Raw genomic sequence first — 26,310 nt, forward strand, 5'->3', positions numbered from 1 at the left:
TACCGATACATTTACACTACATATTAGAACAGCTTTTAATCAATGTTGTTTAATTAAATGTTAATCTAAATTATAAGTCATAAATATTAATCATCTTTTGTACTTATACACACCCTAAAGCGCGTGGCTCTATTGAAACTTAAAACTAAAATTTCCTCGGTTTACCCTAAATTAATGCAATAAATAAAACAACGCCATATGAGGATAAGTATTGTTAATCTAAATTATTATTATTGTTTGCGAGTTATTACCATTATTTTGTCGGCAGTCCTGAATATTAATTTCGTCGTTCTTTTCCCTCTCGTATAATTTGACATTCGTATCGTTGTCGTACAGATCGACGGCATTATTGTTGTCGCTCTTGCCAGCATTCTGATCTCGGATATTCAGTGTCATCTTGTTGTGCGTCGACAATTGATTATTCCGATTACGGCCGGAGATAGCTTTGCTCTTCGAAGAATTAGAGTTTTTATTTGGCGACATGATGGAGAGCATGCTGCTCTTGGCGAAGCGACCAGTCCTGTTATGGGTTGACATCTGGTGACCCTGAGACTTTGAGTACCAGTGCTTGTCATTGAGTTCCGTCGTGGATTTGCGGTATTTGCGTACAGTGGTGTCGCCCAGCGATGGTAAAGCTAGCGGCTGCTTCTTAGTGGTTGTTTCTTCCTTGTCGGCGATCGCTCGGAGCTGACCCTCCGGGTGTACGTCGCTCGTCAAGTTGCTCAGGTCAATCGTACTTTCGCTCGCTGTGATTGGTCTGCGTGAATATGTTAATATCCCAACCATTAGGGAGATTTTTTATTATATAGTCTTCGAACGAGGCTTCTGGCTTACGGATAGTTTTTAATCAAATCGCCCTGGCAATGTTTACAACAACTAGTTCAACGCGAAGACTCCAGAGGAACATGGACAAATTAATGTCGATTCGTCAAAATAAAAGTCTACTATCACTCGTTCCGATGTTGCCATATTTAATTGTTTATATTGTTCACGAAGTACATGAAAAACAAATTAATTAAATGAATCGCAACAAGGAGGTATTGATGCTTTCGATTATGCTTCACCAATTCGTTTACTACGCGACGAGTAGGTATATTATATTATATTTTTTATGTTTGCGTAAGCAGTGCTGTGTAGGAATACCTTAAAATCAATTAGGTGTGTATCAGAAAAATTTGTTAATCCCATTGAGAAATTAGGCTGTTTTTAATAATTACTATCCAAGAATTATGATGTATCGAATCGTCAACAATGTGCGCGTCTCTTAATCATAATTTATAGAAAAAAAAAAAAAAAAAAGAAAAAAAAACAACAACAATAATTAATTTATTAATTTCAATGCTCGTTGGATTATCGCTGAAATTACTTAACCGTAATTTTAACATTCTATGTTTGCGCGCAATATTATAAATATAATTTTGTAATAAATTAATAAACGTCTAATTTGCTTTATTAAATGCAAATAATAATTATAATAATAATCCCCATATTATTTACACAATATAACCATTCAGCTTCGTATGTAAATTCGTATGATAAATTCGACCTAAAACATAATATATCGATATATCGTGATCATAGTATTGACTGGCAATGCACGAAATAGTCTTTGACTGTACAAATACTTAGCGATTAATCGCAGCCTCATCGAGCTCATAAGTAACTCGCTGCGAAACTTATAATTAAAACTTATTATCGTAATGAATTATCGCAAAGAAATATCGTAAGAATTGGTGATTGCCAACCGTAAATAGTGATCCATTCGAGATGTTGCTTCCGTTTTCTGACGATATACTTGTGCAGTCTTCAAGTGCGTTGAAGAATCTTCGATGTTCTTTATACAATTTTGCAAAATATCGGACATCGTCTCGGGAATTGACCAGAGTGAAGGGCTTTTGGTCGCAATGCATTTCTCCTCGGTTGGTATTGGCTTTGGCACCTTTGGTAGAAAATGATCTAGCGGATGCATATACTCTTGGCTTTGCAGTCTCTCCAATGAATTGCAGAATTTGCCAACGGATGCAAAGATGTCGTGATTGTATTCCGTGATCTAACGCATATTTAACTTTTTAAGAAAGAAAAAAAAAAAAACAAAAAAAAAACAAAAAAACAAACACACACACACACATACACACACATTTCCCCGACCGAGAGCAATAAGAGAAAACTGTGAACACACACACATTTCCCCGACCGAGAGCAATAAGAGAAAACTGTGAATGATCGAAATGTTGTTAAACTCTCTTCTGCCAAAACTGTACTCACTAATCTCCCTGCGATGACAGAAAGAATTTTTAACCTTTAAATTATATCCTTATCCCTCAATTTGTCAATTCGATGGAGAAAAAATTAGGAGTATTTGAATTTTAATTTATATTAAATGGCGATTGTAAATTTAATGTTGAAACGAATTGAAGCTAGAATTAGCATTGGAATTTAACGACTGACGCGATTAATAAACATTTGCGATCTTATTGTCGAAAGATCGCATAGTCCAAGCCCTTAAAGTACAACTTTAACCAATAATTTCAAATTCGAGACCAGCGAATGTCTCGACCTCGAATGTACATCAACTCTCAGGCGACTATGTTTTATAAGAAATCTCTTGTTAAACATAAATTGCTCGTACGTTTATTTCGGAGTCGATCGCGTTGAGATGTAACGAATTCATAACGACTCGACCAGGCGGCTGTTGCTCCGAGTAATACTTCTTCAATACACCTTCCATCAACTTATGTCTATAGGCTCGATAATCATAATTGACAGAGTCGGCAAACGGAGCTTCGGTACTCCCAATGATGAATGACCACGTGAGCTCCGGCCGTTGCAATGACTTCATTACCTTGATGGGGTGCATCATGTGGTCATTCGTTATCAGCGGCTTCACATCTTGAGTGTGCGTAAAGTCGAACGGTGGAATACTTGAATTGGACGAGTCGTGGGAACCAATATGTGGATAGTGTACTAGTAGTGGGAAGGTACCATGGCCCGAGTCAAATTTTGAAACCGTCTTATAAAAATTGAAAACTCCTTTACTCGCGGTATCCTAGACAAAAGTTTTTAAATAATATGTTGTAAGAATAATATTTGTATTTGGGTAAAAGTTTACAATGGCTTAGTATTAAGGACTCGGTAATGTATGGAGAAGGGCGGCAAGAAGAAGAAGAAGAAGAAGAAGAAGAAGAAGAAGAAAAGAAAAAGAAGAAAAGAAGAAAATAAGAGTAGTGACTATATTTGTCGATTAGGAAAAAGATTTTCTGATGCGTTTATTTAAATTTAATTTTTTTATTTTACAGGTTGCAGTTTCAAGTCTTAGCTTTAACATTTAGTTTATAGATATAATTAAGGTAATTATATTCCGTTACATTATAATATTATTAATCATTGAATTATATCATGAATATATATGAATATATAATGAATTTGTTATTTTATTTTTAGTATTATCTAATGTGCTTGTATAGCACGAGAAAAAATGTTTCTACTTAAACATATCAATGTATTAAAGATATTAATAATATTAATGTATCCGTGCCGAACGCAGTTTGAGCTTAAAATTTCTTTTTCGTAAAATCTATTATAATTTCTAACATAAATAACTCGCTATCTTTAAATTAATCTAAGCTCTATAATATTTCTCAGAGAATAGGTTAAGAATGTTACAAGTATTTATACGTAAATTGGATAAGACGTAGAAATGAATGGTAGAGCGTAAAATCGAAGTAATAAGAATAATAATTGATTTGACGATGAATGTGTAAAATGGAAAGAAATCCGAGAATGACAAAGGAGAAATGAAATAAGGCACGATTACCTGATTATTTGCGATTAAAAGTAATTTTATTATTACTTTTGCTTACCGTTACCTCTACGCAACATTATACTTATTAGATTAGGCTCGTGAAAAGGGCGTAGTGAAAAGTAACTATACAAGTCCCTTGGCACGAGGGCCCGAGGTAACGACATCGCCGCGACGAAACGCAAGTTTGTCAACGGCAACGCAAATAGATCGAAATTATGCAGTGGCGTACCCGGAACCGATGAATTTGTACGACGAAGGGCAGAGCGATCAAAGCGATAATTAGGATGGCGAGAATGCCTTCCAGAATATTTTGTTGCATCGTGTTGAAGGAAAGAATGGGCCAGCACCCGGACCGATCGCACGAAGCATTCCGTTCACCTCCTCCTCATCGGTTCTGCTCGATATCCAGTCGAGCTTGCATGTCCAGCCAATGGTCAAGTCCTTCCTTGCACGTAAAAACCGACTCGGGTGAGAAAGAGGTCGACCGACTATTAATCCACCAATCTTTTCGCCGTTCTTCACCTTTTTTCATCGACTAATTCAAAGCGCAGGCGCGATCCGCGACTAATATCAGATCGTGAAAACGAGCGACTCGGGAGCGCTTGCCGTTGCCGACTATTGCTGACCATTTCTACTAGGCAACTAATCGATGTGTTGGTCACTCCCTGGTTTATTCGCCTCAGTCGGCTCATTCAACTTTGCTATCTCTTATTTATTTTCTCATAATTCTTGAGCTTCGGGTTAAGTATTTGTCAATAATTTTGTCGCTCAAATGAATTTATGAACTTACCCGCTGATTTATAAATTCCCTTTCGCTGTTAGTCGGGATATTGTAAAATTCATTACTTTCGTCATTCATTGCTGACTAATGAAGATTTTTTTTTTTTTTTTTTTTTTTATATTACAATGGCAATAATATAAACGTGCTCAATTTATAAGAGAATTTTATAAATTTTATTTAAGCGTTTGCATTGTATATATGCGCCCATATTTACGGGAGCTCGTTTGATAAATTATAATTGCATGATTGTAGTAATCATGAACGCAAAGAGTTGTTACATGATATTTAAAGTGCTCGCTATCGTACGAAAAGATGAAAAAAAGTGTTGAAACAGTAGAATGAAGTAGGTGAAGATTACAAATTGAAAATTGTCTTTGTCACTCTTGTATCAACACGGGTTCGCAGAACAAACACCGCGCGAGAAAAAAAAATTGAATTAAATTTACGTTTCTCCGTTTCTCCGTTTCTCCGTTTCTTTGCTTCTCCTAGGTGAACAATTGTTTCCTTTCCTAACTCTCTAGTTCAGCTTTTGCTTGTGAAAGCAACTCTCCCTTTCTTTTTTACTCCCAGTCATTGGCTACGTACAACAATTCACTCGTTACGTTATTCAGGTGGCACGAGCTTACTCGAGGAAGATAAAAAGACTGATTTCTTCGTAATTCCCATCTCTGAATACTAACAAAAAAATCTCACATCTTCTTTGCCCGCATTCTGTAAATTCCAGTTTTCTTGAATACGTTGCTTTATCGTTCCAAGCAGATAAACTATGAGGATTATATTATCAAACTTTCTGAATACGCTATTCATTGCATCAATTTTAATCAAGAATTCTAAGCGAATTCACTAATACATTGGTAAAGTCACATTTTTAATTAATTTAGTTTATAATATGTAATCGTCGTTGTTGATTAAGGATAAAAAGAAGATTATCGATTGTTGTCAATGCCAGGCGATATTAAATAATACGAAAGTAAATAAATGTTAATAAGTTGGTTATAATCGGTATAATCGCAGTTTCATTGAAAGTTTCATCATTACAATGCTCGGCTGAGAATTTTAATCAAAGTTCGTAAAGCAAATCCCATATTAAGTATACAATCGATATCGCTTAAATATAAACTGGCTTAAGCAAATTGCTCCCCCTATTCCTTTATGTCTTTTTCCAAAGCCTACAAATCAAATCAACAACAAGCAAATCCCGCATACGCGATTATTATGACGAAATTACTCCCTCCGAGCGTTCGCCTTACACTTCGTGACAATTCTCGCCACGTCGGTATTGTCGCTCGAGTTCTTAAAACTTTGGAAGATTCTCAAGTTCTATAAAAAAAAAAAAAAAAAAAAAAAAAAAAAACCCCCTTTCCACAATTTCCAGGAAAAGGATGGAAGACGAGATACCAGCTAAAGTACAGAATGCACGTAGGATGCATATTATAAGGAGCCACACGTCCGTTCATCTCTTTAGCTTTGGATGTGAATTCGCAACGGAAAGTTGGCACATTCTCGGTCCACTTTTCGAGGGCCTTTTAGACGACTGGAGTTTCATGACTATGCGCCCGGTACTTTCTTTTATACTTCGCGAGTGTGTGTATTTTCTATGTTTGCCCCATTCCAGTGAACAGTAGGGTGCCGTTAGTCGTGAAGAGTGAGCGATTTAGCTTCCCGCATTGTGGCGAAAACCTCTTTCACTCCCGAGATTTTGGGTTCGAGCATTTTAATCTCACATTCACCAGCTCTGAATAATGCAATCCTCGCTTGACATTAAGACTGAAATCTATTGAATTGCACGCTGAATTTCAGATGTTGTTATTATATTTGTGCTTATTTGCCCTTTTACGTGGCATTTATCAAACAGATGTAGCTGTGATTCTTGCTTGACTGATGAATTATTATTGTTTTGCTTATTCTAGTTGCAAATTTTCGTATCATAATCGATATATAAGAGAAAAATCGTATTTTCAATGTCAATAAAAATTAAGTAATAAGGATGTGCTAAAAAAATCAGGAAAATTTTAATGCCTTACAATTTTGTAAAATTTAGAACATATATGTTTATATTAATTATTAAAGTCTTTTGTCACTCTTACTTACCGTTTATAAGAAATTCTGTATCATATTTAAATTATCAAGGTGCATTTAAAGCTCGAGAAAAAATTATTACGAGCGATATAAATTTAAGAGCTTTATCAAAATTCTTTCTAAATTTTAGAATATAAATGATTTTTACGTTTATTAATTCATTTTTAAGTTATTATTAATTTACCATAAGAATATTTGTAATCGACATTCGTACTCCTCTATTGTATCAAATCGATATTAAATCCTAAGAAATTTTACAAAATAATATACATGTTTACTTAATCATAATGGGATAATCAATCGGTAGAATGCTACCGAATGACACCATAAATCAATTCTCCTTACTATTAATGTCACTGTAACATCTTTCTCAATAAATTAATATTCTATGTGAATCAGTATATGATGGTAAACTACGAAATTTCATGCTATAACAATTATCTGTAGCTTTTAAGCTTAACTGACATATTCAAATTTATCAACTCATCAGATTTATTTCACTTCACTTTATGCTCAAATAAAAAGTTTAAGATAATTGTTGTCTATAATTTCTGCTAAATTCAATGTTTATATAACGCTGCTTTAACTCTTCTTGATAATCATTTATCAGTTCCAGTTCCAGCTATATTGATTAATATATCATAATAGATACATTATTAGAAGATAATGTATTGTATAAAAATTCATTAAATGTAAAGTAAAGAATCAGTTTTATTTCACTGAAACCGTTGATTAACATGCACTCGACATTTATTAGATACTCATTAAATATAATAATCCCATTTTATAAATACATTTCTTGTTCTTTCAAATAGCCCCGTAAAATATTACGTCGATAAATATTTCAGATATCAATAGACTCGAGAATTTGCGCATAACTTAATAACATTTTAAATACCTACATTAATAATAAAAACTTTCATTATCTTTAAATTAATAAAATACTTACCAACATATCATCCAAACATATTTTTTTTACAAACTATCAAATAATTCTTATTGATCAGTTTCTTTTTAATAACTGTTGAGATAAAATTTATATTTATATTTATTTGCAGTTTCCTTAATAATGGTCCTTAAGTTTCCTTAATAATTGCTTGAAATTGCAATTTTTTCGTTAAAATGAATTTGCTTCGTAAAAGTTACATGGCATTATTCAATAAATAATTAATTTTTCCCATTTAGATAGAAAAATATCGTAAAGATCTCTATTCCTAATGAATGTTTAACACAATTTTATTATCTTTTAGGAATTCTTTTAAAATTTTCTATTCTGCACCATGGATAAAATTAAACAATAAATAAATAATTGCTAATTATTTATTAAAGGCAATTGAACAGCTGCTTCTCAAATATAATAATATAATGTTCTTATATGTACAAATATACACAAACTTTTTACATTCGATATGAAAAATGTTGACTTTACAAATAAATTTATTCGTATTTATTCGATTTAATTTATTCAATTTAAATTTAATTCACAACTGTGCAAAATCAGTAAAAACAAATTGTAGGAGATAAACCTGAAAAAGTAGATATTTCCCAAAACATAATAACTGTAAACTATTAATGTACAATAATGTGGGAGAAAATATGTTAAAAATAAACATATTCCATTATAAATGAAAGAGAGAAAGAATTATTCGCATTGGATCTGTTGTATATTTAAGTAGTTTGTGCATATTATATTTTCGATTTTAATTTTGGAAACGAATAATTCTATATTCGATTTTACACATCCCGAGTGCGTTAACTTTTTCGAATTAACAACGAACTGTTTTTTTTTTTTTTTTTTTTTTTTTTTTCATAAAATAAGTAAGATTTGACAACACAATGAACATAATAAATAATTTTCTAGTAACATATTTTCACCCACACTGTAATTTTCCTACAATCACTTATACATATAGAAGCTTGACAAAACAAGACGAAAAAAGCAACACATACACTTACAGTTGACGAGCGGATATGCTCGTGTCTGAGGATGACTGGAAGTTGGTGCTCGACGCATCGGATGGACTTCGTGATAAGCAGCGGCTGAATTTTGATACTCACTGCGACGCTGATAATGATTGCCGCCCCCGACGTTGCTGCCCCCATCGTTCCCGTAGTGCTGCAATGTGTAAGCTCCGGAAAAGATCCGCGTGTATCTCATGTAGCATCCACTGGGTATCTGCCACTTGAAAGCGAATGGAAGAGAAATATTTTAAACGAATTCTCAAAGATTCAACATACGGATTACATGAGAATGTTATCATTGTGTCTGTTTCTACGAGTTTCTGACATTTTATTATGTGTATCTAGCTCGCGCTTACTTCCCTTTTCTCCTTATCAACAGCTCCACTCAAAAGGGTATATAAGTGTAGTGGAGTAAGAAACCAAAGAAATCGAGAGTGATATTAGATGGCAAAATTTTAAAGCACGTAACAGACTTGTTTATTATTATTTAAAGCAAGATTACGTGTTATTTTGGGAATTGATGGTTTTATCAATACGAGCGTAGAAAATAATTATTTTACGAATAACTCTTAAATAGTCATTTATACAGCTATCTTACTCGGGTGTTGTTAAAGTGGAAAACACCATTTTCAAACTCCTTGTCAAACACGTATTAGCAAATTAAAATTATCAATTAAAACGAAAATAGCTTTGGATATTTTATTAATTAACCGGCCACAATTGAAAAATATTATCACTATTAGTAAGCAAAATGTTCATTGCGAGAATTCATTTACTAAAAAAGAGTAAAATTCATTATTTCGTTTTAATTAAATATATTTCACTCATAATACTGTGTTTTACTAAAAGCTCAACACCGTATTTCCTTAATGGACGGAGAGACTTAATTGTACGCAAAGTATTATAGCTTTATGAAGTAGTATGTATCCCAGGAATTTCGTGGCAAATTACTAAAAAAATGAGAGAGGGAGAGAGAGAGAGAGAGAGAGAGAAAAAAATGTTTAATATATTTAAATAATCCAAATTTTTTAGAAGAATTGATATTTCAATGAATACAACCGTTAAAATTAACATTCAATACATGAATATGAAACGAAATGCTTTTGATATTAGAATTTTTGTATATTTAAATAAAATCAACCGAACTTGAACATTTTTAATTTCTTAAATCTCTCTTCAATTTTTCTCTATGTATTATGCCATTTATAATGGGAAATGTTAGATACTTATAATATAATATATTTACTGTATGAAATAATAAACTTATTTAAATTATATATTACGTTAATATTATTATTTACTTGGAAATAATTAGCTCAAAATACCTAACACACTCTGAATTTCTTGAATATAACTTTAATTAAACTTTTTATATAATTTATATAAAATTACATTATTATATGTAATGATATGTTCAAAGAATAAACGTACATTGAAAAATCATATTTTTGAATCTTTATACATTTATATATATATATATATATATTTAATATAATTAAAATTTTTAATTTAACTGAACATTGAAAGATAAAGCACGTTTTGTTTCTTACCCTGTGTGATAGAGGAATTTCTTGTGGTGGTCTATTCGGACAAATTAACATTCTTTGATAGGTTTGTTGTTGTTGTGGCTAAAAAAAAATAAAAAAAAAAAAAAAAAAAAAACAAGATAAAGAATGAGAAAATATGTTGAATTTTATTTAATAGAAAATGATATAATTCGTATCGTATATAAAATATTCTTTGGCTATTTAAAAGCTTAATCTTATGTAAGCTAGAATAAATTGTTTAATAAAACAATTTAATTTATCTTTGTATCCCGAAGTATAATACAAATAAAAGTGAAATCCGTTATAAAGAGTCAATTAAAAATAAATTACAAATTTTGCTTACGTCAAGAGTGATCTGCGAAATGGAGCTCAAAGATATTCTTAATGTATTATCAAAACAATTTAATTATGGCAAACCTCAATTCTATTCACATTAAAATAAAGTTCTGAAATAGTATATAAAATACATTTGCACACTATTAAAGTACAGCAACCGAGCTCATGTGCTAAAAAACTTTCCATAAATTATCTAATGCGAGATTATAATGTCCAACCGAGACATTATCATTTTTGGAGTCGAAATGAGTTAACTAGTATTAAGTACGTAACTAGAAGGTAAAATAAAAGACAAATAAAAATAGATGATAATATATAATTTACGAATAGTCAGCATGACGCGCAATAAGTAATATTTTTCTATTATAATGGTAATATCGAATTTCATGACTAGCAGTGATTTAATACACGATCGTTTTCTCTATTTGTTCTCTATTCATAAAAAGAAAAATTGAAATTTATCACATCAATTATTTAAGTGATTAATTTAAAAATTCGCTTTTTAACAGATCATTAAGAGTAGCGTATGTGACGGTCTTATAAAAAAAAATATTATCAATAGTTGGTTGCAACATCATTACAATAAAAAAAAATATCTTATTCATTTCATGAATAATTTAATTTGAACTACTAATTTGTCATTCACTTACATCGACTTATTTCCCTATTCATAAAGTACGATGAAAAATAATTGCTATTAAAAATCTTGTAAAAGACATCCTTATTTTATAACTTTGATCATTATATACGCTAAAAGAGAAAATATTAAATAAAAAATATTAATCTACTTCTCGATAGATGTAATATTAGAACTGAAAAATTATTCTACAGTGAGCTTACAATACTTAAATTAATACGTTAGGATTTATAACAAAAAATTATCTCATAATATCAATATCGTATGTTTTATAAGCTTTGTGCGTTGGTGTTTGTACGTGACGTCAATTTCACTCTTATAATAGCTACCACACGAAGGGTTTTTAGCTTTACAAAGTATCACTGTACACACATTCGCAAAAGAAAAAATAACGGAATATAGCATTAATAGAAAAGTACAGCAATGCAGAGCTTTATACTAAAAGATAAAATACTACTAAGGTATTTCATCTAGATCTTTCGCATCTTTTCTCTTCTGGAGGTCATAAAAAACTGTTGAGTAACAACTTCCTTTGACTTACCTCGGCTTCCACATCTCGTCGTTCAGCTTCTGTAAAAGACGGGAGATTACATTACTTTTAAAAATCGTAAAAAAGAAAAAACTGTTAAAAGAAAGTGAGAAAGAGAGAAAAAGAGAGCGCGAAAAAGATAGAATATATCTCAGAGATGAGCGAATCTCTCACGCTCGTTTTTTCAATCATTGTTATTCTGCAAACACGGGGGACACGCCTTTATTCGCTTTTCTTTTGTTTATTTTTAAGGTTATTTTATTGTACTCGAGCAGCTTGTTTACTACAAATTAATATGACATACTTTTTCTTGTTCTTTAACTTGAATATTTATACTATCTCGTTTTATTCGCATTTATTACGTAAATTAATACAATATTATATTACTAGATTTTAACGAGTTTATTTTACACATTTTATATTATCGCAAAAAAAATTAATTCATTCCTGAAAAGTTTCTAATTCAACTTCTTGGCCATAAATGAATGCACGTATTATAAATTTATATAAATATGAGTAATTGCTGCCTTCCGTGTAATTAAATTATTCGATATTCGTTATGTACAGCGTAAAAAGAAAAAAAAAAACAAAAAAAAAACAAAATTTAATGACAAATTCATTTATCTGCGCTATTAGAACCTTATTAATGTATAATTTTGAATCAACGGTGTTATAATACTTATAAGATTTCTAAAATAAAATATGTAAACTCTAATTGTGAAATGAAACGGATGGAAGTTAAAATAACTAATGTATAATAGGTATATGTATATACATAATAAGTGACGAGAACTTCAATACTTTCAATTACTATGTATATTTTGTTGAAAATCATTCGCACTATGAGATCGTAAAACTCATTTAATATATTGATATTTATCTCTGCATAAAACTACATAAAAATAAAAAAATATATTGATAAAAATTATATTTATACAATTAATAGAAATATTAAGATGTTTTCATGGCAATAATGTCAAAATGATTTTTTCAAAGCAAGATCTGTTAGACAAAATAATCTTCCATTCTACGGATATTAAAAGAATGAGCCTTTACTGTTCAATGTAAATATACGAATGAAATTCTTCATGAAGATCAAACGTAGGAAAATTAAATCAATCGTATAAGATATTTGTTTGTATTTCAATAAATTACTATTTTACCAAGAATTTTAATTAAAAACGCTTGAACTGTAATATTCATTAGATAACACTTGATATACAAATTGTTTTTTGATACATGATCCAAATAAAATTTATATTTTATAGTTACGATTATGAAATAACAAACAGGAAATATATATTTATACATACTTATGCATACTAGACCATAATCAATTTCTGGTTTTATAAATAAAATTTGTACATAGATACATTTTTCTTAATATTTCAAAGGCATTATGAAAAATCGAATAAATTATTAAAGAAACTCTAATAAATAAAACAGTTATAAGTAATCGATTCCTTAATTATTGCTAAAATTGTCATAGCATAAAAATGCCCTTAATCTCGATAAATCGGGGTAAAGTAAATGGTAGGTGGCTCAGGAGGAAAATTATACGCACCTCGTACATGAATGTTGAAATGGCATTCGGCTCGGTTTCCGGCAGCATCCGAGGCAATGTAACGCACGTTGTGAACACCCGGGTATAGCATCTGGCCAGGTTCCTAGAAAATTCGTCAAGGCGTGATAAACGGATGAAAAAGATGCAAAGTTCAAGTACAGTCGTCACTCACTTGAGTGAACTCTCTGTGATGGATAATTGACAGACCGTCATTTGAATTCAAATCCGTGAATAGAGTAATAGGGGTAAAAGTTGTGCGAGTAAACCGTTGTGTTTGTGTGTGTGTGTGGGGGGGGGGGAGTTGCGAAAATAATTCGATTGCTATGCATGAAGGAATAGTCCAAGATTTTGGTAATTTGACTTTTGTCTTTAAACTTTAGGAAAGGTATTTGGTTGTATTTGAAAGGGGTCTCTTAAGCTCGTGTATTTCGAGGGAAACAACAGACGAAGGGGAAAATTATCCTCATACATATTCGGAAAGTTTTTCATTCTAGAGTTGAAACCAAAATTAGGGAAAACTATTTCTCTAAGCTGTGTCGACACGATAGACGGTTTTGTAAATCTAAATACTTTAATTGTTGCAACGTTGAATGCTAATGTCTTTGTTACTCTACTGTTATCTAAAGATGAAATTAAAATTTATCTACTAATAAGATATTCTTTTGTTCAGATTATATTATCAATACTATCAATTGTTAACACTATTTCAAATTTAAATTCTGTATTTTTAAGTAAGTTTTGATATGAAATTTAATATTTTACATGTGTATCGATCGCAAAAACGATTAAAATCTCTGCTTTATGTTTCATTTCAATCACAAAATTCTTTAATTAAATTATTTCATATATATATATATATATATATATATATATATATATATATATTCACTGATTTTTATTAAATTGGAATGTGTTTTAATTTCGATGATAAAATGAAAATAGAATATGATGAATTGACAGGCAATTTGTTATCTATAAGATACTTTATTGTTAATAAAAGAAAATAGTAAATTTAAATTTCATTTTCTTATGGTAGTTAAAATACTTTCAAATTCTAATGTTTAAATTAATCTTTTTTTTTTTTATTTTTTTATTTATAACTTTCATCTTCTTTTATCTTTCGCTGACTGCACTTTTTCTCATTCACTCTATCCCGATCCTTTTAAGCATACAGTTCTCTCACTTTTTTTTCTAACCAATATTGTAAAAAATAAAACCAAGAATAAATTTTGCAATAATTTTATATCCTCGGAGACTGTCGATCGGTTAAATAGATAGAATAAATAGATTAAATAGATTATCAATTTAACTGCCATAAATAGTTTATTTTCGTATAGTCATTGTTTTTTGTTCTTAACAAGAAATAAGCAAAAAATAATATTTAAAGTAATAAAATATATGAATAAGTAAAATAATATAGTTAATTAATAAAACGATGAATGAGAAATAAATTATTTTTATTAATATTGTTACGAGATAGTTAATAAATGTATACTTAATAAATTATAGATTATGAATATATTTCATTTGCGGTTAGGATTACATAGATATCAATTATGATATTAATGAAACTTTCGTATTAATAAATTTATGAAGCTAATTGGTGCCACCTTTTTGCTAAGATAGTCACTATGCAAACTAATGTGCTAGACGCTTGTGGTAAGAAAGACAGAGACGCATCGAAATCGTTATTAGCCAAGCTGGGTTGTTTAGGAATTGCTCGACGCGCGGCTATCGGACAAAAATTGAATCCTGGATACATGTATACGTACAAAGGGAAACGGGACAGAAAATGGAAAAAAATAAAGAGTTGAGGTGTATGGTTTTACAAATCGAGTTTTGTTTAAAAGGTGAGCCCTCGATGATGAAGATAGCTGCATGAACGGGCTGAAACTTGCGAAATGGAAACGAGATTGAAAGGTGTCTATATAACAACAAAAACAAACAAAAAAAAGAAAAAATGAAAAAATGAAAGAATTACGGATTATTGTATAGGTTTCTGATTGTCAGTTTTCAACCAATGTAAAAGTGATGGATTTCTGTTAACTCTGTAGTCCAACTATTTTAAAAATTGAATAATTGACTTTATTTAGTGATATACCAATGCTAATAAATTATTAGACATGTGTAAAGAGAGAGAGAGAGAGAGAGAGAGAGAGAGAGAGAGAGAGAGAGGTAAAGATATAGCAATAAATAGCTATAAAAAAATTTTTTTTTAATCCTTATATATATATATATATATATGGATATACATATTTTTATTGAAAAATAATTGAACAATAATAATAATTATATTTCTAATAAAAACTTTATTAATAGTAATTTAATATCTTTTAATAAATCGCACATAAAATTGATCTACAATTTTTAATAAACACGAAAAATAAACATTTTTAAGATCTTTCACACAAAGAACAAATAACAAAAAGAATAAACTAATAAACGGTAACAAATTACAGTTTGATTGCATCCAATTCAAATTATAAGTAATGTTATTGTTATGCATAATCATTATACTTTTAAATGAGTTTGCTAGAATTCTCATTATCTTCAAAGTCTATTATACTTTGATAACGTAAATTATTAGAACCATCTATGTCCAGCTAATTAATCTTAAGCAATAATTCAGATTTTATTGATTTGTTCAGTTCATTTATGCAATATAAAGTAATATTAAATCATTTACACTGAGCTACATAACTATATGTTCATATTTTTCACTATATTTCCCCTAAACATATTCACTGAAATATCTAAAACGGCTTCATTACATAAATACCTACGATAGCTACGATAAAAGCTTCAAATAAGTAAATAAGTAAATAAGTACTCGAAAATTAAAAAAAATTTTCATTATCAACTATCGTAAATTTAAGTTTGCGATCAAAGCTTTGTAGCTTACTCACTTGTCTTGCGAAATTTTGAAAAATAATGCATAACCTCCTAGCCTCTTACGAACATCATAAGCAAGTATATAATGTGAACGCTTATGGCTCATTTGAACTCCAACATTTATTCATTGCGATAGTTTTGACCTGTCGTTTTGAGACAAAAGGTAGAGAACGAGGAGAACGGGAGACAGCGACTTGATCACATATAAAGCATAAGGGAATAAGCAAATAAGGAATGGTGAAATGATAAAATAAAATTGTAAAATTATTCATCCGCATATTAATTATCACGAGCTTATGGTAAATTCGAGGGCGGCTCTTAATAATGTGAAGGACGAGGGTAAAGGTTTCAAAGTGCGAGGGGTTGCTGCCGTTGTCAGGGAGAGTCGAGTGCCGAGTTATGTGCCCGGATGAGGCGACGGCTGCCGAGCAAAGGAGCTCGCGACTTAACTTATCAAAGATCATCTTCGTTGGGTGTGCAAGGGACTGTGGTTAAAAAGAGCCTCGAAGATGATGCTCACCCGTGACTTGTACGTGCGCTCGACATTCGCGTTATCGCTGAACGTCGGTTCCTGCCAGAAAATCATCCGCTCGCGTTCGCCGGGATTCAGGCGCACCTCGAACGACGTCGGACAGCTCTGGACTTTTGGACTCTCCGTGTCTGAAAAAAAGGTCGTAATGCCGATATTAGTTCGATCGCGGAAACTTAAGATTTAACTCTAGTGTCTTTATTTGCCTTTAGAATATCTCTTTCATAATGTAAGGCCTTTCATTATTGATGTGCTGTATTTTAATTATTTTGATAATCGATTAACTCTTAAATTCATTGGCGAGTTTTGGCAAATATGTTTTAATTGTTTAATCTTGTACAGGAAGAACGAGATCGTAAAGGCCCCTACAATACATATATTATTCAACGCAAATAGTGCCTCAATGCTCTGATATATATGAAGTTAAAAGGCACACAGTTTATAATAATTTTGTGATTTTTAGTTGTCAAGTTAGAATCACGATATGATGAAAGTATCGTAATCGCATAAACTCGTTAAGATGGGATCTTTTTTAATTTTAAGAATTTCATCGTTTCTCGCCTTATTTTTAACATCGTTGCTTCATACAAACGCTTTTTTTACCATTTTTTTTTTTATTTATTTATTTTTTTATTTCTTTTTTTTTAATTTTTTTAATCTAAATCCAATATTGATGAAATTTTTCAATGCATCCACTTATCATCGAGTTAGTATATTTTAACAATTACAGTGCAACAATTGACTGGAATGCTCGAAACTTATGCATCAACTTTCGGAAAGTTCCGTTCGTTTTGACTTTCCCAAAGTCATTTGCGATGGAAAGGCCAAGTGTGTACTTGATAAAAGTTTATTTTTGTTAAATATCCAAGTGAATAAAGTTTTTCGAGGGAAGCTTGATTATTTATTAAGCGATTAGGTAATTAAGTAATGAATGATGACGAAAAATAAAAAATAAAATAAAAGAAATACATTGTAGATTCAGTGGTTTAAATCTTGGAGGTTTTACCTGCTACGTGGAGGTTTTACCTACTACCCAGATGCTATGGGTGAAAACGGGAAACTACCATAGCTAACTGTGTGCTGCTTTTATTTAGCTCATCAAGGTAATTCTGCCAATTGGTTTGCTTTGATTAATTGCATTAACTTTACATTCATTGAAGTAGTCGATTAAAACAGTCAAGCCTGGAATACCATCGCAGAATTTTATGAATTTTTTCTTTCTATTTTAGAACTGTCACTCGATTGATTTTTAATCTCAATGTAAAGTAATTATACCAGCTGGTGAAATTGTCACTATTAAAATATACGGATTGTGCAGTTTATTATAAATTGCACATAATTGCTGGCTTTTCATATAATCATTGCAATTACGTGTCGACTAATAATTAATATTTCATAATGATTTTATTCGTTTTTATTTTCAATCAATAAATGTGAAAAATGTACTCTTCGAAATTCAATAATTCCAATTCTAACAGGATGAGAATATGCTTCTCTGATAAAAACTTTTAACTATATAACAATATCTGTGATATTGTTTATCTGTGAACAATGCCTTTGATGAGAACAAAACTTTTTCAAATTATTAAGAAACTGTATTAAACTAAAGACTAATCAATGAACATTTTGAAGAAGAAAAAAATTCGATAGAAATGCCACGGAGTAAAGAAAAATTATCCCCTTGTAAATCAAGCTCATCTCGACAATAATATAAGCTTGAACAAATTAACGAATTCTTAATTGAATTAAAAATTTTTGTCTTGGTTGTTGGAGTTAAAGCTTATTATTCTATTATTTATCATAATTCTCAATGAAGAATACCATATATTTTCATACACAAAATATTGAGAAGAAAGCTTTTCTTTCCTACTACCATCATTAACTTAATAATGCATTAATAGTAGTGATAAATACTGTTGCGCACAATAACCTCATATGGCATATTAGCGAAAAGTATAATAATGATAAATTGCAAAAATAACTAAATGCATAATTATGAGAAAACTCGACTCGCTTGCGAGATAGAAATGGGCAACCGAGCAAAACGATTGATTGCAGGAGGAAAATATACGAACTAACACATCTCTCCACAAATCTCCAACGAGATTGGGCATCTTCATTCGAGAGCCTGGAGCCTTCACTCATGGAAACCTCATTAGCTCAATCATGAATCGAACGGGGCGTGTAATGAATTTTACGACTTCATGGTAAAGCGAGTAATTGGATTCCCTGCTTGCGGTTGTACATAGCTTAGCTCGTGCCACCTGTCAACGCGCAGATAATTCAAAGCTCGAAGAAAGGAGCGGACGCTCGCATCGTCCTACGCCCCAACAATGACACCATAATTCAATGGCTTGCGCAGAAATACGATTGATTAATCGAGTCTGCCGCCGGCGTGATAAATCGATCGCCGTGATTTCCGAAGTACGTCGCAGGCGCCGCGAAAATGACGACCCGAAATAAGCAGCGCGCCGGGCGTGATGTGAAATTTTATGCCGGCTTGCAGGACAGATACATTTTCCCGGGACATGTGATAAATTTTTTGTGCGTGGGTGAAGGGCGAGAAAGGAGGGAGGCGGGGAATTGCCGAGACGCGCTGCGAGTGCCGCTAAACAAGGAATTTTTATCTATATCTCTCGTATTCAAGGAGCAATGTGTCCGCGCTAGACAGTGTACCATTGTCAAATACGGAGAGGAAAATTGTCGAGGAAAATCACAGAGTTTGAATGTCATTTTTTTTACTTTTATCGTGACTGTTTTAAGAAAAGATACTCATTTACGCAATATTACCTCTCTAATACTCGACTCGAGGAGTTAAGTTTTTTTTTTTTTTGTTCTTTTGTTTTTTTTTTTTTTTTTTTTTTTTTTTTTTTTTTTTTTTGGTTGAAAAGCATTACACCTGTACTTACACAACCAAATGTATTACAATTTTCAGTCATATACAATATCTTCTGAAAAAAAGCACAGAAGCACTAGGAATAAGTATATTTAAAATTGTATATGTACATAAATGCATGTGACACGTTACAATATTCATACGGTTTTATAATAATTTTAAATAGTCGAAATATATGAGTCAATTGCTTTATACAAGAGGCAATAATGTAAATAAAATTATTTAGAAAAATGTATTAATAAACTCACCACGGACACGAATCATCATTCGGCAGATGTTTGTATAATTTGTTGTAGAGGAAAAGGCGGTGAATGTTAGTACTGTAGTTCCTGGGGGTAAATCTGCTTGTAATTGTTTTCCCCACGCCGGATTGGATTCCACATTTCTATAAATCCAAATTCACATTATATATATATATATATAACTATGTCTATTAAATGAAGAACGAATGAATTTAATATATTTAATTGTATTTACAGTTAAGAATGCCCAATAATTAAAAATTAATGATTTTATAATAAATATAAAACAGTGATAATACATTCGTAAATGGTGAAATAAAAATTGAAAAAAAAAGTAATATTAAACGTGAAAGAAATTTGTGTCGAATGCATTAAATATACCGTAAAATATACCATAAATATAAATTAAATGATGGCAAATATAAATCCCAATGAAATTATTATTTATAATAAATTCTATTTGATTATTCTAAAAACTTTAATGACATAAATAAGAAAAATAACTTTAATAAATTTTATCTTCCAGATATTTCATGTGTGAACACATAAATATCTTAAACCCCATCTATATTAAAAAAAAATCAATTTTAACCTTTTCATTTAGTTCTTTTTGTTTAAAAGAAAACTATAAGGTCCCGTTATAATCGATAACTTAATGTTCAAATACCTTACCTTCCAATAAAGCAATATTATTGTTTTTTAAGATTTTAATATGAAAGATCATAATGAAACTTTAATTTCAATAAACTTTATCAAATCATGAGAAATTTTAAATATATCTGTCGAAAGAAAAGTAGGAAAAGATAACGGATGAAAAGAGCAATAATCATTATTCGGAGAGGGACTGTAGAAATTTTGAATAAATCCTCCGGTCATCGAGTGCAGAAGTAGATGAGAAGTTTGGGCGCGACCCTGTCACCTTCGATGTGACCCTTCATTCGATTCTTAGATTCCATCCAATGTTCACCACAAGAATATGAACATGTACAAAACATAAGACGTCGAAATTGTTTGCTAAGGCATGTGGAGGCGAATGATCGACGGGGCACTTGTCCGAGATACATTGTCGCATCGCCTATACACATGATATCTCAAGGACCATTGTGAAGTTACAGGATCGATACACTTGTAAGTATACGCAGACGAATATATATAGATAGATAGATAGATAGATAGATAGATAGATAGATAGATAGATAGATAGAGAGAAGAGAGATAGCGAGTGAGGAGGGAGAAATGTCGGAAGGCGAGTCCGGTGACCGATCAAGACTCTCGAGACAAAAGTAGAGGTTAGGTGTCGATCCTCTTGGACGGATGAGAGCCACCGTCCTTTTCCACTGCGAGATGACAAAGAAAAATAAATGGCGGATCTTATGAAGAACAAAGAGGTACGCCGATAAAAAAAAATGTATGACGTATGCAATGTTATAAATATCTCGAGATATATCGTTTCGCAAGTTGGTTGCTGTCTGTGAATATAAAATGCTTCAAGTCTTATTTATTTTAGATATGCTTTGGTTCGAATGGATTTCACAGGACCTGACCTGCTGTCAAGGGAATGAATAGAATTCTAAATCTACTCCTACTACTATTCATCTACATATTTCCATTAATGCAAAAATATGAAATTGTTATTATTGTATTATAATTATAATGTATAATAAATTATATATAATTGTTGTGAGATATTAATAAATTGTATGAATTTCAATGATGCAAAATATAATCGCATTTTTGAGTAATAATGATATTGTTGAAAAAGTAAATTTACAGATGTTAAAATAACTGGAAATTGGAAAAAATAATTCACTAAATATTCATTATTAATCGATCATTTGGAAGATTAGAAAAAAAGATACAATAAGAAATTATACGATATTCAATCAAATACAACATTGTTTGAATGAAAAAAAAAAAAAATAATAATCATCACTAATAAAACAAAAATGTATTGAAAATTGTAGAAAATTCAAAAATAAATAATATAATTATTCAACTACAGTAATGAAATAGTAATATTCAACTAATAAAGTAATAATAATGTGAATATACATAGACGTAAGCATAGAGAAAGATGAAAACTTATAATTGAATATTATGCTACTCATTTAAATAAAAATATCAATCATAAAACTATGAAATTAACTTTTTTAACAATGAAAAGATAATAAAATATCAAACATATAATATATATTATAAAGAAGTTCAGCTGGCAGACTTCATTTGAAACTATATATATATTTATCGACTTCTAAAGCAATAAGATACTTCGAGACAATCGCGAGGATTGCAAATAAAAATCAAGTCGTAGGAAAATCCTGCTATATCAGAATAGGAAAAGTAGTAAAGGTTGCAGTACATAAATAAGTAACGATGTAAAATAAAATAAAAGAAATGCCATTCAGATTGTAGTAGATATATTATATATAAAAATATAAAAAAAAAATAATTTTGCTTTTTGTAGCGATCATCATAAATTGAAAATAATATTTAAAAACAATAGTTTTATATTTTACTCTAGGCGTGTAGTTATAATTTATGTTTAAATTTATATTCAGAGATTCTACTTAATGTTGAAAAATATTTTCAAATACTATTATCTTTTATTTCAACTTGCTTATCGTTAAAAATACGTAAATTTTATAATTTCAGAGCCATGCGGTTGACATTGCAAAAATTCATTGCAAGGGAATTAAATGCGTATATTTTCACAAAATGTGCAATTAGCTACTAATTTTTATTAAACTTGAACAATACATTGATGAGTTGAGAATTACACGTATTGTTATCGTAATATATCTGTGAATCCATAAATTTATCTAACCTTATTAATATTATAGACGATTAGTCAAATTTATATTATCATCTGCCTTTTTATTATTTCATACGAAATAAATGGCTGTTATAATGTATATAATTAGATGACCATTACTCTCTCACAAAATAGATTTTGAAATTTCGCTCATTGAAATGCTAATTTTGATGTCGAATGCAGCGACTTAAAATAACAAGTACAATAAACTATTACAGCATTACCTGTACCAATCGACGTTCGTTTTCGGCTGGGGAAAGGAGATACGCGCGGTCCCGCGTCTCGGTGGTAGTTCAACGTCCAGGTCACTTGGGCATCTGATGTAGGGTCTGGACGCAGGAGTCGTCGTAGGAGCTAAAAAAATCAACGAATCGAGTATGTTCCATTGATTAATCATGCGAGCGCATCTGGGTCGCTTGAGTAACTGCATAGAAAAAGAAAATGAGTCTCTCGATGTTCGTTACCGCAGTCCGCACACGAGTAAATTCATCTGTCAAAGCACGCCACCTCAAGTTCGCGTACTAAAAAGAGGGTAGACCGGACAAAAGAGATACCGCATGTATTTTGTGTGGACAGTATCTTGACGACTCAATGGTTCGGAGATTAAAATATTTGAAATTTCCGTGAGCTACGGTATCGGCCGAATTGGCCGACGGTTATATCGAGTTAAAGGCATAAAAAAAAGCTAATAGACCAAGCCGATTTTCAAATAAATTGCACTGCAATGTTCTTTCAACAACAACTTTCTCCTCCGATTCAATCACCGAATGAAGTATCTAATTATTTTTGTTGAATTTTCAAACGATAAAAAAATACAACAATAAGTGCGTTTGCTAACGGGAGAATCGGAATGGGATCATCAGATAAGAATACTAGTCGTTGGTTTCAAAGCTCAATTGTACTTGCGATCGAACGTGGTTACAATGAAATAAATAAAATGCCAAAATCGTGTAATTCCAGGTCGTTGGCTTTAAAATGCGAGAGAGAAAAATGCGTAAATAGCTACATCGTCGATAGGTCATAGAGACCGACGCTCATTTCAAACGCAGAACATGAAGATCGATTGGAGAACAGTGGGGAGGCAGGAAATTCGGTTCATTAAAAGCATCGATCGTCCCGCAAGCACGAGGAAAGGCAAGAGTGTGCGGATGAAAAAGGAGGACAGGCCGAGGGAGACACTGTGCTAGGAATGGGCCAAGACGAGTGCCGACTATCGTCATTGTTACAGCTAGCAAAACCCTTCGTGCTCATTATCCGCAACAATGAGAGGGCGCATTTCGCAAAAGAATTTCCTTCCTCGAGGGAGAAAAAAACTGCCAAGGGAAGCGCGAGCGGGGCACCAAATAAAAAAAGGGCAAACGAAGCGTGAGAAGTTTTTCGAAGAATGTGGCTTAGCGGTGCTCTGTATGAAAATAAAATATATAAATAAAATAAATACACGGCGCCCAGTAAAGCTCATTAAGGCGTGGCGTTAACGTATGGAGTCGTTAGTGGTTTGCGCGTGCGCCCAATTCGGACTTTTGTACCCCAAGCCGGAACTTTCCATTATTTCGGGGCGTTTACAGCGTGCGTCGGAAGTAATGAATTGTTCTCTGTCTTTAAAGTACCGGACAATTAACTCTTGCCAATTGATTATTACTTCAGACGCCTGTCCTCTCGCCTCCTCTCCCGTCTCTTACTTCGAGAAATATTGTCGTGCAATTAGGATCTTAAAGGGCATTTAAATCAACGTTGAAGGGTATTGCGCTGCAAAATTTCCTGTTTATTTTCCTTATTGTATTCAAAGTTACCATGTTAAAATAATACCTCTCTGTAGAGCTCTTTTTAACGATCGCACGTTTTATTTTAGCCCACATTAAAATTAGTTCAGCAGACGTGAATTTTATAACAATCGCATTTATCTATCTATATATATATATATATATAAGAAATTAAAAATTATTGTTGGTTAGCGTGAAAGGGTGCTGCTGGGTATAGATGTAGTGGAAATTATTTCATAATGCCATATACTGATTCGCAGCAAAAGTTTATTATACTATAAAACCGAAATCATTTCTGATTTAAAAGCTAGTAAAAACAAAATGAAAGAAAAAAAGCAAAAAAAGCAAAAAAAGTAAACTTATAGCAACACAACTTTTAGAAGCAATAGTTACCCTCGAAACTCGTACGCTCGATTGACTTGGAATATTTCTAATTCAACAACGGAAGAAAATGAAAATTCATTAGTTAAGCAAATTAACTGGTGATACAAACTACAAAACGTTGTAACGAATTGATTAAAAAATTCCTTTTCGATATAAGGATCTTGAATGTTGATCTTGATGTTTTTTCTAATTTTCCTATTAAGCACAACAAATCCAACCGACTCGGCTGTGGTATTAATTTGTGCCACTCCTTAATGTCCTTACCCGCATAATAAGGACGTGCCTCTGATGAATAATCTCGAACGCAGATCGGCTCTGTACCATCCCAATGGCCTCCTGCCTCGCATGTCCTGAGATAAGAACCTTCGAGTCTGAAACTCCTTCTGCACCTAATGTGGCACTTTGCTCCTAGTGGATAATCCAAGGCACCCGACGGATGACCTGGACATCTCATCTATGTGCAAAAATTGTAAATAAGTTTTAGAACTAAAAGAATAAATCGTAGACTTCCTGTTTTCCTTTACAGCCAATATATCCTATATGCAGTAGCATACAGAGTATACAAAGGATATTTTTTTTATTAAAAATTATTAATTTAACGCTGTTAATATAATTGCCAATTCAAATGTATTTTCTTTTTATTAAAATACTATCGTTTTATGTCTCGTGATTTATTGGACGTTGCTGTTACTTTTTTTTTCTTTTTTTTTTTTTTTTTTTTGTTATATTGGTTCTTTTAGATTTTACTTTCTTTCTTTTCTTTCAAAATTATAAGTTTATAAAATGCTCGCTACTGCAAATAAGCATTATCGATGGCTCATACGAGCAGCGTTTTCCATCTTTATATCCATCATAACGCAATGGATACTATAAAACGCGTTTAAATCGAATTATAAAGACGTTTATTATAGAAATGCATGTGATTGATTTAGTATCGAGCCAATTAAAATTTTGGTTGACAGTATTTTTAAATTCCTCATAAATTCCGGGGAATGGATCAAAGGAGCGTATTAGAGCATAAAATGTCGAGTATCGCGGCCTTGAATATATACGAATGTCCGTACCTCGCCGTATGGTGGCGGCTCCATGGTCGGACACCTGGGTGTTCTTGAGATGCAAGTTCTCTCGTCGTCAGCGAGTACTAAATCGTCGGCGCAGACACAATAGTAACTTCCTGGTGTGTTAATGCAGTCACCGTTGCAGCCCCCGTTACGGTAGAGACATTCGTTAATGTCCAAGCATTGGCTCGTATTTCTAAAGAATTATTTATATATATATATATATATATATTTATATTTATTTATTTATTTATTTATTTATTTATTTATTTATTTATTTATTTATTTATGTGTAAATAAATTGCATGGGTATTGTGATAACGATGATTGTTCGTTAAGAGAATTATTACCTTCGATTAACGTAAAATCCAGAATAACAGGAGCAGGCATAAGATCCCAAGCCGTTAATGCATATTTGCTCGCAGTCGCCGTTGTTGTTTAGGCACTCATCCATATCTAGGAAAACAATTAATTTACAAATTATTGACGCATATTTCAAC

The 26,310-nt window shown here is 31.6% G+C and overlaps 1 protein-coding gene across 1 annotated transcript in view; it reads right to left on the reverse strand.

Moving 5' to 3' along the window:
* The window catches only part of LOC105367694 (fibrillin-1), a 197,184-nt gene that overhangs the window by 5,267 nt on the left and 165,607 nt on the right, over positions 1 to 26,310 (reverse strand). Inside the window, exons 11-20 of the mRNA XM_011506463.1 lie at positions 26,161 to 26,266; positions 25,817 to 26,006; positions 25,017 to 25,206; positions 22,833 to 22,962; positions 19,803 to 19,939; positions 16,650 to 16,789; positions 13,238 to 13,340; positions 11,686 to 11,714; positions 10,175 to 10,252; positions 8,613 to 8,844 (exon numbers count right to left, since the gene is read on the reverse strand). Of these exons, the coding sequence (XP_011504765.1) occupies positions 8,613 to 8,844; positions 10,175 to 10,252; positions 11,686 to 11,714; positions 13,238 to 13,340; positions 16,650 to 16,789; positions 19,803 to 19,939; positions 22,833 to 22,962; positions 25,017 to 25,206; positions 25,817 to 26,006; positions 26,161 to 26,266 (1,335 nt within the window). The remainder of the gene's footprint in view (positions 1 to 8,612; positions 8,845 to 10,174; positions 10,253 to 11,685; positions 11,715 to 13,237; positions 13,341 to 16,649; positions 16,790 to 19,802; positions 19,940 to 22,832; positions 22,963 to 25,016; positions 25,207 to 25,816; positions 26,007 to 26,160; positions 26,267 to 26,310) is intronic.

This window comes from Ceratosolen solmsi, unplaced genomic scaffold, assembly GCF_000503995.2.
Source record: "Ceratosolen solmsi marchali unplaced genomic scaffold, CerSol_1.0 scaffold7, whole genome shotgun sequence".
NCBI classification, from domain to species: Eukaryota; Metazoa; Arthropoda; class Insecta; order Hymenoptera; family Agaonidae; genus Ceratosolen; species Ceratosolen solmsi.